Source organism: Symphalangus syndactylus, chromosome 2 (assembly GCF_028878055.3).
Source record: "Symphalangus syndactylus isolate Jambi chromosome 2, NHGRI_mSymSyn1-v2.1_pri, whole genome shotgun sequence".
NCBI lineage: Eukaryota > Metazoa > Chordata > Mammalia > Primates > Hylobatidae > Symphalangus > Symphalangus syndactylus.
The window spans coordinates 108,726,518-108,741,010 of NC_072424.2; the positions used below are offsets into that span (position 1 = coordinate 108,726,518).

Genomic DNA, 14,493 nt, shown 5'->3' on the forward strand with positions numbered 1-14,493 from the left:
AAATATGTTCCATCTTTATTTTTACTAACTTCTAACTGAAACTTAGCATCACTGTCAATTAGGAACATAGCAGAAAAAAACCTGGTTAACATCAGCAGAACCTCTTTGTCACCTGCAGAAATCAAAAACATTTCCACATCACATTGTAATAGCTGCAAATCTTAAAATACCATTTATGCTAGCCAATATTTTGAAATCACCGTAGCTACTAGATTTGATACTGATGATTAATAAATAAAAACACATACTGATATGGTTTGGCTCTGTGTCCCTACCCAAATCTCATCTTGTAGCTCCCATGATTCCAACTTGTTGTGGGAGGGGCCTGGTGGGAGATGAGTGAATCATGGGGGCAGATCTTCATGCTGTCTCATGATAGTGAATGGGTCTCACGAGATCTAACGGTTTTAAAAACGGGAGTTTCTCTGCACAAGCTCTCTCTCTGCCTGCCACCATCCATGTAAGATGTGACTTGCTCCTCCTTTCCTTCTGCCATGATTGTGAAGCCTCCCCAGCCATGTGGAATTGTAAGTCCAATAAACCTCTTTCTTCTGCAAATTGCCCAGACTCAGGTATGTCTTTATCAGCAGTATGAAAACAGACTAATATACATACCTATTACTTTGTCTCAAATTTTAGATTACTATTTTGGGAATGTTATTTAGTTATTGGCTTTCTTTGTAGCCCTACGTACATTTGTTATAGTTATACACTGAAAACACTGTTCTGAGAAGCAGCCTATAGAATTCAGCAGACTGCCAAAGGAATCCAAGGCACAAAAAGAGGTGGGATTTTTTTTTCCTGCCTTAAAAGGTTATAAAATTTTTTTTAACCAAGCAGCACAGTGAATAGCTGTACTTATATGTATTTTACACTAAAATATTTCTATTAGTTAATTAGAGAATCTCCTTAATCTTACTCTTTATCTGCCACAATCTGAGGATGAAAGTCTTGTCTTATGACATTTCTCCTACAACATTTTCATTACGGGTTCCCAGAAAAAGTGTTAAAGATGATTCTCAATTATGCTCTAGTGACAGAAACATCTAGGGAAAAAAAAAAGCTTAATTATGAATCCTAATACTGTATTTATATTCATAGAATACCAGTGTTAGAAAGAACCTCAGAATATATGGTCCAAATGTCCATATTTGGGGAACGGCCTAACTCTTGCCTCAGCGGCTATGAATATTTGAACACTTCTGGGACCATAAACCACATGGGCCCACTAGGACTCCCCTCCTCCCATGGCTTTCATGACATCTCAAACTCCTGTAATGCTCTCTGCTACATCAAAAGAACAGTTTATCCCTACATCAGTGCTTCTCAAACTTTAAAGGTGCATATGAAGCACCTGAACATCTAGCCAAAATAAAGTCTATTTCAGCAGGTCTAGGGTGAGCACTAGAGTTCTTCATTTCTAAAGAAGCTTCTGCGTGGCGCCAACACTGCTGGTCCTTGGACCACTCTTTTGAGTAGGATAGCCCTAGAGTTCTTTTTATGTAGAAATTCTTTTCTTTTCCTGAAAGCTCAATATAGAGAGACATTTTTCAAGTCCTACTGGCTTGTCAGCCTTCACTGAGTAAACCTTCTAATTGTTGACAACTTCCTGCAGAAAGCCCTGGCAGGGCACAGTTTCCACATTCCCATATCTAAGTGTTCCTTTGAACTCCTCCCCATCACAATAAGCAGCTGTACCAAAGAATGCCAGGTCTTTTTATTCTACTTGCTAACCACTTTCACCTGACAAGAGCTATGCAACCACAGTCATCAACTGGCATTAGTAGTCTGGGTGTGCAGTTGTCCACAGCAGGGTCCTAACCATGCTTGACCTGGATAACAACCCAAAATACAGTCACAAAATCCATCTTCTAGTTAAGACAAAGAGTCTTTTCTTGACCAAACTTTAGTCAGGCTCCTCTGAATCCTCTTCCCAATTAGGCTTCAACTTTTAGACTTCTGGGTCCATCTACACACCATCCAACTTTAGCAAGAATCCTGTTAATAAGTTGGTTTAGTGGGAATCCCCCACCCTTGATAACTAATTACCCTTGATATTTGATGGGGTTCCTCATCCTCCACCATCCCCCAAGTGATATCAGATCACCCTCACCTGCCTTCAGCAAGAATCCTGTTAACTTGGTTTAGCCAGAATTCCCCTAAGTGCCCCCCGATGTTTCCTCTTAGTAGTTTCCCATCTACTGACCCCCACCCTGCTCCTTGACTATAAATTTCCACTTTTCCTTGTCGTATTTGGAGTTGAGCCCAATCTCTCTTGCCTACTGCAAAACCCCACCGCAAAGGTCCTTATACCTATTACAACAGTCCTGAATAAAGTCGGCCTTACCATTTTAACAAGTGTTAGAATAAGTTTTTCTTTAACAGTTTCTTTCCTCCCAAAAAAACTATCTCATTCATTTAATTCCCCTTTAAGTTAGACCCTAAGACCCCAGAGTTCGAAGTTTCTCAAATGCCTCGCCATGCCTTCCTCACTTGCTTTAGGTGATCTCTAATTTGGCTAGGTAAGAGAAATTAACAAATTCAACTCAATTCACAGTGTATTACTAAATGTTAAAAGTTAAAAGTAGTTTTGTCTAGAATCTGCATTTTCTCACAGGAATTTACAGTGCTGAAACAGATCCCCTTTAATATACCTTTGACTAAATTGGGTTTAAAAGAACTCTACCATTAGTAATGCTGGTGTTAGGAGAAAAGTTACAGGCACTGCATCACAGTGAGACATTCACTACACAGCTAGGAGAATGTGGGATTATAAAGTTTAACTAGATTGAATGTAGAACTTTATTAAAGAATAGTTTATATATGCAAACAGTTTAATATTTGAGCTTTTAGTTCTAGTTTCTGGAACAAAATGGTCTATTAGATGACTGTTTCAACTAATTTTCATAAAGTTAGCCGTGGATATCAACTACATTTCTAACAAGCTCCTTTTTCAATATAGCTTGCAGCAAAATGACATTATAATGTCATTTTGGGCCAAATGCCAAACTATTAACATCAAAAATTCAAGACAATATTTTTCCCTTTAAAGAGAGTCCAAAACCCTTAACGATGGTTTCATTTAGACATGAATACAAGAACTATATGGACTTCGAATTCCTATTGAATAACATGTTGCTTGATTCCACATATTTTTAACAACATTTTCCATAGTAAAGTTTATATAAGCACTCTCAATAGACATTAAAAAAGCTTTAACACTAACAATGACAGATTTTCATACCCAGAATGAACTAAAAAGGCTTTCACCTCAGTGTCTCAACCATGAGAGATATAGTACTGTATTAAAACCAAACAAATGTGTAGATTTTCTCTCCATGAAAAATTTGTATACAAATAATTGTGGTTTTCACTCACCTTTACTTTATAATGGGTTGAATTAAGTATCAAAAATTCCCATAAGTACAGATAATATTCGGCATGGAAAGGAAAGATCCTTACATCATTATATTCTGTTGTTAAAACTGCATGGGTTTTAAACAAAGCAGGACTGATTGAGCTGAGTTAGTATAATAGTAATAAATTTCTGTGGGGAAAAAATAGGATACCATACAAATCTATAGTGGAAGAATAACAGTTGTTTTGCCTAGATGTCTTGAGGACTGGATTTTGTCTACATAAGCAGACAGAAATTTTTAAAAATTACACAACATAAAAGTTATAGCAAATCAGATTATATATGAATAACTAAAGATATTGCTAATTATATTTAAATATTCACTCCTGAAAAGTGAATGTCTCAGAAAGGACACCTCATTCTTAAGTTCCCAAATTTTTTGAGTTACAGCCTATATACAAAGCATGTATCTAATTTTATATGTTCATCTTACCTTTCATAAGAGAAACTACCACATATAATAAGGAATTATGAATTCCTTATTTAGCATTAGTATCTGTCAATAAGAATGCTACAGTAGACACAAACAAATGTACCTTTATCTTAGTATTTTCTTCCTTAATGACCTTAATCTCTCTCCTCGACTTCAGCCATCCCCTTTCACAGCCACACTCCCTGGGTCTTGTCATCATCACATAGCTCTTTACCTCATTAGACTTCATCAGCCCATTCTCAGATGCAATCATTTCCTCTCCCTCTAATTTTCCACTCATGTATCCCCACTGTACCTACTCTTCAACATCTTTGAACATTCATCCTTTGCCCCAGCCATGTTCTCCCAATGTATCAGCCTATTACTGCTTCAGTAATTTTCTTTCCTGTGACCCTGTGAATAATTAGCTTAATTACATCTCACAGCAACTCCAGATTTCACAATCCTGCATCCTCTTACTATTGCCTCCACGAACATAGTCAACTGAGAACCCTGCTAATACTCCATTTCTCAACTATGATGCTCAGGTTGCTAATGGCAATTAGAGAAAAAGACACACAAATATATTCTGCTGCCATCCCAAATGTATGACCCCCCAGTCTCAGCAGAACTATTAACAGCAATCCACATACTAATTCTTGGTTGGCTCCTTCTCTTGTCCCACTGCTACCCTAGTCACTCTTAAGCAAATGCTTTTACCCTCTATTTCACAGAGATTGGAGAATGCACTTTGCTCAACTAAGATTTTTTTAACAACTGCACCACTTTTTATTCTGTTTCTTGCAGACTCAGGATGACATAACATCTTTATTCAAGACTAATCCTCTTCATGACTTTCATCATCATAGTCACTCTCCTCTTTCTTCAAACATACACTTCTCTTGGGTTTTCTCATAGCTAAAGTCAAAGTTATTTCCATCAAAGCAGATCTGCCAACCCCAAAACTCTCAGTAAACTCTCTCCACTGTGCAATATGATAGCCACTGGTCACACGAGGCTATTTCAATTTAAATTAGTTAGAGTAAATAAAATTTAAGTCTATTTCCTCAGACACACTAGCCCTCTTTCAAGTGATCAATAGCCATATGCAGCTAATGGCTGCCATGCTGGACAGTGTAGGTATCAAACATCTCATCATCATGAAAACTTGTACTGGACACTGCAGGTCTACATCCTCTAGTATCATTCTCCCATCTGTTCTTTTCTCCACAGCCAAACATTTCTTTAAACAACAGTTTACACTCACTGTCAATTTCTTTTTCTCTTTCTTCTTTTTAGGCACGGTCTTGCTCTGTCACCTAGGTGAAAGTGCAGTGGTGCAATCACAGCTCATTGCTGCCTTGACCTACTGGGCTCAAGTGATCCTCCCACCTCAGCACCCCTCTCCCCTCCTCTGAATAGCTGGAACTAAAGGTATATGCCACTATGCCTGGCTAATTTTTTAATTTTTTTGTAGAGACAGAGTCTCACTATGTTGCCCAGGCTGGTCTCAAATTCCTGGGCTCAAGTGATCCTCCCGCCTGGGCCTCTTAAAGTGCTGAGATTACAGGTATGAGCCACCATACCTGGCCTCTCAAATTCTTTACTTTTAAATTTCTTCATCCTTCACCTACTCCCTGATCCCCAATCATCTAGCCAACAGCTTACAAACGTGTCCAACTTGGCAAAATAAAAATTAAATTCCATCTCCACTCCCTAGCATACCTCAAACTGCTGCTCCTCCTCCAAGGTACCTGTGTAAAAGTCTCCATCAAGCTCCCCAGATACCCAACCCTGAAACCTAGGACTTTTCCTCAACTCTCCCCTCGCTGCCATAGCTAAGAGGTGGCAGTCACAAAGTCCAGCAGACATTACCTACACAGAATCTCTGTCCTTTCCTCTTCATTCCTAGTACCACTGCCCTGGTTTTCATCACCTCTAGACGAGACTACTGCAACTGTTTCCTGACCTTCCTGCCTCTGGTATCAGTCCCCTATCATCTCGCTCCACACCATGAACAGGTTCTTTCTGATACGCAAATTTGACCATGTTACTTCCTACTTAAAATCTAGATTCCTCAGCATGAGATACAAGATCCAAAGAATGATCTTTGCTTATTTTTCCAGCTGCTTTCCCATAAACTCCATTAGCAGTCCTCACAAAGTCACCCCAAATTAACCCATGATCTAAGTTAAAACTGTGCTCACGAGAAAACACAGCTGCAACACGAGTCCCTACCTCCCCCTGCCAGCTTGCCTACCCCTCACAGGTCTTTCCTATTCAGAGAGGCTGGAACTGCCACATCCTCCAGCCCTCTGGACAACTTTAAACTCCGCACCCACGTCGTAATCATTCATGCTGGAACAATTACTTTTCTTCTGTGCAAAATGTCCCTTCCCTGCCCACATCCAGAATACTGGCCGTAATTCTCAATAGCTATAATAGAATGCCAACACTAAACTGCTCGTATGATTTCCAAAATTTATAGATCTGCTTTAATATAACAATATAAAATATTCATACCACAGGCCCTTGTCAGGTAGTAAAACTTCAAAGTGTCTCTCCTATCTAGTCCCTAATAAATGGCCAGCTGGTATTTAGGACAGGGTATATTAAGCTCTATCATTGAATTAAATTAGATTACTGGAAAGCTATATACTTGAAAATATCAACCTGATCAAAGGTTAATCTGTTTTCTGGCCCAACATATCTGAGGAATAAGACATATCCCTGCTGGTAGCACAGCCTATAACATCCTTCAACATCCTATATGTAAATTAAATAGTAATGGCACTATTTTTTAACTGGAAAGGGAGGAATCATGGCATACCCAATGAACGTGCATTTTTTTTTTTTTTTTTTTTTGAGATGGAGTCTCGCTCTGTCACCCAGGCTGGAGTGCAGTGGCGCGATCTTGGCTCACTGCAAGCTCCGCCTCGCGGGTTCACGCCATTCTCCTGCCTCAGCCTCTCCGAGTAGCTGGGACTACAGGCGCCCGCCACCACGCCCAGCTAAATTTTCGTATTTTTAGTAGAGACGGGGTTTCACCGTGGTCTCGATCTCCTGACCTCGTGATCCGCCCGCCTCGGCCTCCCAAAGTGCTGGGATTACAAGCGTGAGCCACCGCGCCCGGCCCAATGAACGTGCATTTCTATATGTATGTGCATATGCGCGCATGCACGCATGTGTGTTTACGAACAATGGAGGAAGAAGAGATAAATAAGATTCCTAATTGAAAATCTGTCTCCCAGGTGATTCTAACACAAAGGAAGAAGTCTCTTTTGAGCAGCACTCATCACAGAATCACCATCAGTAAGTTAGCTCATGCCCTTAAATTTGTTGACAATAGAAACATCAACTGTGAAACTCATCCTAGGAACTCAGCTCACAATGTCCTACGACACCCTATGTTTAAAGTCTTGCAAGGTGACTTTCAGAATTTAAGAACATGAAAAATTCCTCTGAGGCAAGATGGTATTCTTCTACTTTCCAGTTATGATAGCTATGAAAAACTGTGCCCATTTTTACCTTGACTGACAGAAGGTTTATAACTGTTGGCACTTTCCTTAAAATCTAAAATGTATTTTTTCTTCTGAGTTTTTTGCCTGAATTCGAATCTTATCACCAACATTTATTGGCTAGGTGACCTTGAGTGACTTCTTTAACTTCCTCTATGCCTCAAATTTCTGCATCTATAAAGTGTAGTTAATAGTACCTACCTCTTAGGGTTATTCTGAGAACTATATGAGGTAACACAGGGAAGGTGCCTGCTGCCTAATCATACCAGAATGATTAGCTGTTAACAGCCATTTCTATTTTATTTGGAATATTTGTATGGTAAAAGCCACCTTTGATTTTTTTAAAAAAACAAGTAAGTTACAAAGAAGTACGCCTCGTTACAAGCCTCCATATAAATATGATACTCACATCAGGAAATAAAACTACCCCATGCACCCTGCACTGCTAAGACAGATTATACCTAGAGTGGAGTATTTGTTCCATGCAAGCTGCCATTCTTTAAGACACCTCCAAAACTAAATTCATTTATTTACTTGTTCTTTCTGTAAGTTATTGAACCTAAAACTCAATATGTCAGAAACTACACTCACGATATCCCCTACCAACCCCCGAATCGAGTCCTCCTACCCTTCTTACTGAACAGCTCCAACCGTCCAGAAACCCAGGCCTTAATTCTTGGTATCGGTCATCCTTCATGTCCAATCATTCATCAGATTGAGTCAGCCTCCTTCCTCATTCTCTCTTCAATCATTCGCTTTTCTACTTCCACTGCCAAAACCTTACTCAAGGCTACTTTTGTGCTTTGGGTGTACAGCCCTACTCAAGTCCCCTCTCATCCCATGCCACCCATCAACCAAAGTGACCTTTTTAAAGACAAAACTGGTCATCTCATATCCCTGCTTCAGCCTATCAATGGTTTGCCATTTTTCTTAGCAAAAAGGAAATGTCCCAAGCCTTAACATATAGCCTTAAGTGGCCCTGCATGATCTGAGCCTCGTTAACACCCAGCCTTTCCCCTAGCCTAATCTCATTCTCCCCTTACAAACCCACACCAGGCTTCTTTCCAGTTTTTAAGCAGACAGCTGCTCCAGTCTCAGGGCCTCGTGTATGTGCTTCCCACGTCCCATCGCCCAGCCAAAGTCCACTCACACATGAGGTTTCTGCTTAAGCATCACTTCCTCCTAAGCAGAGTCTTCCTGTTAGCATCCTAACTTTTTCCTGCAGAGTAGTAATCAAAATTCACTAACTGCAGAATTAGCTTTTCCGCTCTGCCTCCTCAACTAAAACATAAGCAGGGACATTTCTGAGGGCAGAGTCAGGTCCTCACTGTTTACGGTTAGAGCCTCAGCAGTGAGCACGCTGGTTTATACACAGGTAGTGGGATTATTTTTAATTGTAGTAAAAAACACATAACATAAAACTTGCCATTTTAACCATTTATTAATGTACAGTTGAGTAATGTAAACTACATTCTCATTGTCCAACAGATCTCTAGAACTTTTACATCTTGCAAAACTGAAACTCTACCCATTAAACAATTCCTCAACTCCCCCTCCCCCAGCCCCCAGCAACCACCATTCTGCTCTTTGTTTCTATGAGTCTGACTACTTTAGATACCTCATATAAGTGGAATCCTATAGTGCTTGTCTTTTAGTGACTGCCTTAATTCACTTAACATGGTGTCTTCTAGGTTAATCCACGATATAACATGTGACAGGATTTCCTTCTTTCTCAAGGCTGAGTATGTATTGATATGTACATACATATTCCATTGTATGTATAAACCACATTTTCTTTATTCACCCATTAATGGACATTTATGTTGCTTTCATCTCTTGGCTATTATGAATAACGCTGCGATAAACAAATATCTCTTCAAGATCTTGCTTTCAATTATTTTGTATATATACTCAGAAGTGGGACTGCTAGATCATGTAGTTCTTTTAGTTCTTTTTTTTTTTTTTTTTTTTTTTTTTTGAGATGGAGTTTCACTCTTGTTGCCCAGCCTGGAGTGCAATGCCGCAATCTTGGCTCACTGCAACCTCTACCTCCCGGGTTCAAACGATTCTCCTGCCTCAGCATCCCAAGTAGCTGGGACTACAGGCGCATGCCACCATGCCCGACTAATTTTTGTATTTTTAATAGTAGAGATGGGGTTTCACCATGTTGGCCAGGCTGACCTGGAGCTCCTGACCTCATGATCTGCCTGCCTCAGCCTCCCAAAGTGCTGGGATTACAGGTGTGAGCCACCATGCCCAGCCACTAGTTCTATTTTTAATTTTCTGTGGAACTTCCACACTGTTTTCCAGAGTGGTTGTATCAGTTTAGTACACAGCATCTCCAGTCTCTCCACATCTTTGCCAACACTTGCTATTTTCTATTTTCATGAGAGTGCACATCCTTAAAGGTGTGATATAACACACGGGTAATAAATAGCAGTTAATGTCTACATATACGGAGGCTATACAGATAAGTAAGGCATGGCCTCTACCCTCCAGGAATTCATAGAATAATGGGGAGAAAGAGTAACAAACAAGGTGTGTACTAAATGTGTACATGACAGACAGAGGGAATTGCCAACTCCCACATCCAGTAGGCAGTTAAGAATATGAGTCTGAGATTCAGTGAAAGCTATGAAGTAGACACATAAATTGAGAGTTGTCAAAATAAAAAAATAGTATATCCTAGTATCTAAATAAATACTACTAAATACTACATTTTCTTATGCAAAACTAGTTATTTCAAAAATATCAGATTTCTTTTTTCTTTTTCTTTTTCTTTTTGAGACAGTCTCACTCGGTCGTCCAGGCTGGAGTGCAGTGGCGTGATCTCGGCTCACTGCAACCTTTGCCCCCTGGGTTCAAGCAATTCTCCTGCCTCAGCCTCCCGAGTAGCTGAGATTACAGGCGCCCACCACCACACCTGGCTAATTTTTGTATTTTTAGTAAAGACGGGGTTTCACCATGTTGACCAGGCTGGTCTTGAACTCCTGACCTCAAGTGATCCACCCGCCTCGGCCTCCCAAAGTGCTGGGATTACGGGCATGAGCCACCGCGCTTAGCCCAGATTTCTTAATGTAGTGTATCCTACGCCTACTAAGAGAACATGTTATTCTACATATTGTACAACATACTGAATTGTCCCTCTACTTTACAAAGATTATATTGTATGCTCCTATGAATCTACCAGTATGTGATCTCAAAAAAAGTAGGTAGTCCTAGCCAAATTCCCACCACTTTCTCTTTTGCAGCTTTTAGGACAAACAGAAGAGCACATAATTGGAAACATTATCAAGACCACCTTATAATTTACAGTCTAAAAAACCTAGTTTATTTAGTCAAATGTGCTATTACATCTGAAAACAGTACTCTAAACAGAGTTCAATTAAGAATACTCATGTAGTATTCAGCAGGCAGGCATGCAATTTAATTGTCTTTAGTCTAAACAAGGAATTAAACCACAAATTAGATATCAAGTATTTAAAGCTAGCAAGTTGAGAAAACTTAAAGTATACATAATTACCACTCTTACTATCCTATATTTCATTAGTAGGACATGTAAATACTAACAATGATAGCAATGTAGGCCAATAAAATTCACACTTCTGTTCTTCTATTGATTGCTCTGTTCTACTGACTGTGATTTGAATGTTAGATCATGGAGAGTAATCCCTTTCACTGTGACCAAGTGTTTTTGGTATCCTCAGACAGAATCGTTCCAATGTGCCGCCTTCCCTGCCTTTCGGGTATGCTTTAATACCTAGCATACAGGTGACTGCAAAATATGAACAGATGTGACCAGCTTCTTTACTTATTTAGTACCAAAAGGCCAGATTGAGTGATTGAGAGACAAAAGTGATTAAAATAATACCATTTAGTCTGTGTTCTCTTTATGCCAGAACATCACTTTTCCACTGATGACATTCTATTCTGTCTGCTCATGATGTAAGTGCAAAGCATGCACACATATGCATGCACACACACAAATACACACACGCCAAAAAGCTACAGGTGGTTTCTCTCTACACAAGATAGTTTTTCAGTATTTACCAAATTTCACAGTTAAGTCATAATAAACACTTAAGTTATTTTAAAGCTAAATTTTAAACTGAGATAAACTGGTTAATAAAAAAAATACAGTATGTTCTAAAAAGATACAAATAAACTTGAAATCACTTACTTTCTGCTCAGGGCTTTCCTGAAACAAAAGTCCAAAGTAGTCTTTCTCCAAGAGATTGAGGTGTTCACACACTTTGTCAAATAACACTTGTCCCTTGGCATGTTTCTGGAGAAAAAATAATAACTTTACTTTTCAAGTACTAAAGATTCCAAGACTGCTATAAATATAAGACATCATATCAGATACATGATTTATTATAAATTAACATTAAATATTTGTTTTCTCATTTTCTAACAATATAAAAGTGATTAATTCTTTAACTTTAGCCCTCCCACCCTGCACACATATACAAAGCATAAAATCTGAAACAAAAGCATAAGCAAGCACCGTCTGCTTTACTGCTACTCCATATAGATATAAAAAGGACTAAAAAGGAAAAATGTTAGCTGTTCATTTTCTTATTTTAAAAATGTTCAAACTATTTCCATCAATTCCTCAAGGTGGCTCATATCTATAAAGTACACTACTCCCCAGGAAAATCATTTAGCCCTATTATTCAGTAGATCCTAACACAATTTATCCTATCAGCACCGGTTTCATGTTTGATTTTTTTGTCCCATGATATCTGTAGGATAGAATTGTATTTTCTATATGAGCTATGCTCCTATTTACAATTTCCTAGAAAATGATATGGTGTTCGCTCCTTGGGATAAATTCTAAAAATACAAGACAATGGAAGTGGGACAAGAAATCAACTGCCCCTAAGGACTTAACATATTTTTACCTTGAATATATGTATATATATTTTTTTAATTTAAGAAGCTGCTGTGAACAGAGATGTAAGAGCCTTTGACAGCCATAGAAGAAAAGCTCATTGTCTCATCAATGGCAAAACATAAGCAGAGTGGTGACTCATTTCCAATTAAGATGCACACCCCTGGAACAACCCAACTGTGAGGTCAGGTCAGACACACACCTCTTCCCCAGATGCACTGATAAAAGCCACCAATGGACTGCTAGTGAAAAAGAAAAAGCCATCAGACTTTTCCATCCTCAAAACGAATGCCCTCTCACTATCAAAATGTGTACTAGTTCATCCAGTGTGTGAAAATTAATGTTCCCCACACATGTATCTTGAAGAGGAGAATCTGGTACTTTTATTATTAAGCCTCTTATGGTAACATTTCTGAAAAGAACAGAATTGCATCAAATTGTAAAGGGACGAAGGAAAATGCCACACAGATTACATTATTTCAACATAATAAGCAGTGTAAGGCCAGGCATGGTAGCTCACGCCTGTAATCCCAGCACTTTGGGAGGCTGAGGCAGGCATATCACTTGAGTTCAGGAATTCAAGATCAGCCTGGGCAACATGGTGAAACCTCATCTCTACAAAAAGTACAAACATTAGCCAGGTGTGGTGGCATGTACCAGTAGTCTCAGCTACTCTGGAGGCTGGGGTGGAAGGATTGCTTAAGCCTGGGAGGCTGAGGCGGCAGTGAGCTGTGTTCACGACACTGCAATCCAGGCTGGGTGACAGTGAGACCCTGTCTCAATAAATAAATACATAAATAATAAAAAAATTAAAAATAAAGCAATGTGTCACATACATATTATAGGTTCGCAATCAGGATTTAATAGTCAATTAAATTACTGGGTATGTTTAAGATAGATATGTGCTTGTTTGTCTATATATTAAAAGTATATACAAATACAGTGTAGAGAATAAGAGTACTGGGCTCTGTATGTCAAACACCAAAGTTCTAAATACACTTCCACTACTTATAAGCTTTGTGACCCATGGCAAGACACTTAACACCTGCTTGCCTTAATCTGCTCATCTGTGAAATGGGGATAACAGATAGCAGATACCACAGGAGGTGTGGTGAGTACTAAAAGAGTTGCAGTACATAACAATTGGTTATGATGCTATTTGAAATTAGGGTAAAAAGGATATTTAAAACAACTGATGTCTACAAAAATACACCTCAGCTCAAGGAGAAAACACATTCCAATTCCAACACTAGCTTCAAGTCAACTCTTATTAATAATTCACACGTTCTCATTGGTTTCCATTTCAAAAATAGGAACACGCCCTCATGGGCAGAATTTCCCTACAAGATTAAGAGGAAAAAACATCCACACAGCTCACCACTACAATTTGGCAGTACATGAGGTATCAGCATGATGGCTGGACCAGTTCCTCTATCGGACCTAGTTTCCAAAATAGTAAATTTTGTAGCATTTACTATTACTGCACCACACCAGTGTGACAAAGTAAAACCACTTAAGTCTCCCTGTCTGTAAAATGAGAGTAATAACTACCTCAGAGCTCACGTGAGAATAAAATTAACCCAGTGAGATGGAATATGCCTCAACCAACCATAGCAGTACTCTACTGTCAACTATTCCTTCACTAGTCCACATCTAACAAACACTAAAATGTTTCTAGATGCTAAAGCTGCTTCTCTACTATTCTTTCCTTCTCTCTCCAGGAAACAGATATTCTCAATGCTTGATGAGATCCTGATTGCACATACACATTACTTAAGCTTCCATCTGCCTCTCCACCCTCAATGAACTCAAAATCTGGAAGCAAAAGCAAAAATGCAACAACACATGAAGCACATGTTGAGAGAGTGATGTACAAAGTGCTATCAGAACACCAGGAATGGAATGAGTAAATGTGACTAACAGAAATCACAGCTGCACCAAGAATATGATATCTGAAGTGAATCTTAGAGGAGGAAATGATTTTTTGAGGTAGAGAAAACAGATATTCAAAATAACTTACTTTTTACTTTGGATGTTTACAGAGACTGAGTGAATTTCTGTTCAAAAGATACTGGAGGATACAGTAAAATGAAAAAAGGAAGCTATCCAAAATAAACAAGCCATGCAATATGACTGCTGGTTACCCTGTCTGACTCTCAGATGACTGTGAGGACTTGCCAAGCCAGCACTCCATCTTTATTGACCCACATGTGTCAGTTCCTATGTTAAGATACCAGGGAATCAACGATGA

At 39.0% G+C, this 14,493-nt stretch overlaps 1 protein-coding gene across 39 annotated transcripts in view; it reads right to left on the minus strand.

Moving 5' to 3' along the window:
- Positions 1–14,493, minus strand: part of EPB41L2 (erythrocyte membrane protein band 4.1 like 2) — a 232,544-nt gene that overhangs the window by 76,156 nt on the left and 141,895 nt on the right. For 38 of the 39 annotated variants that reach the window (XM_055264020.2, XM_055263991.2, XM_055263874.2 and 35 more), the window contains exon 4: positions 11,529–11,633. The exons of the other annotated variant lie outside the window; for it this stretch is intronic. In XM_055264020.2, coding sequence (XP_055119995.2) covers positions 11,529–11,633 — 105 coding nt within the window. The remainder of the gene's footprint in view (positions 1–11,528; positions 11,634–14,493) is intronic. 39 annotated transcript variants of the gene reach the window in all.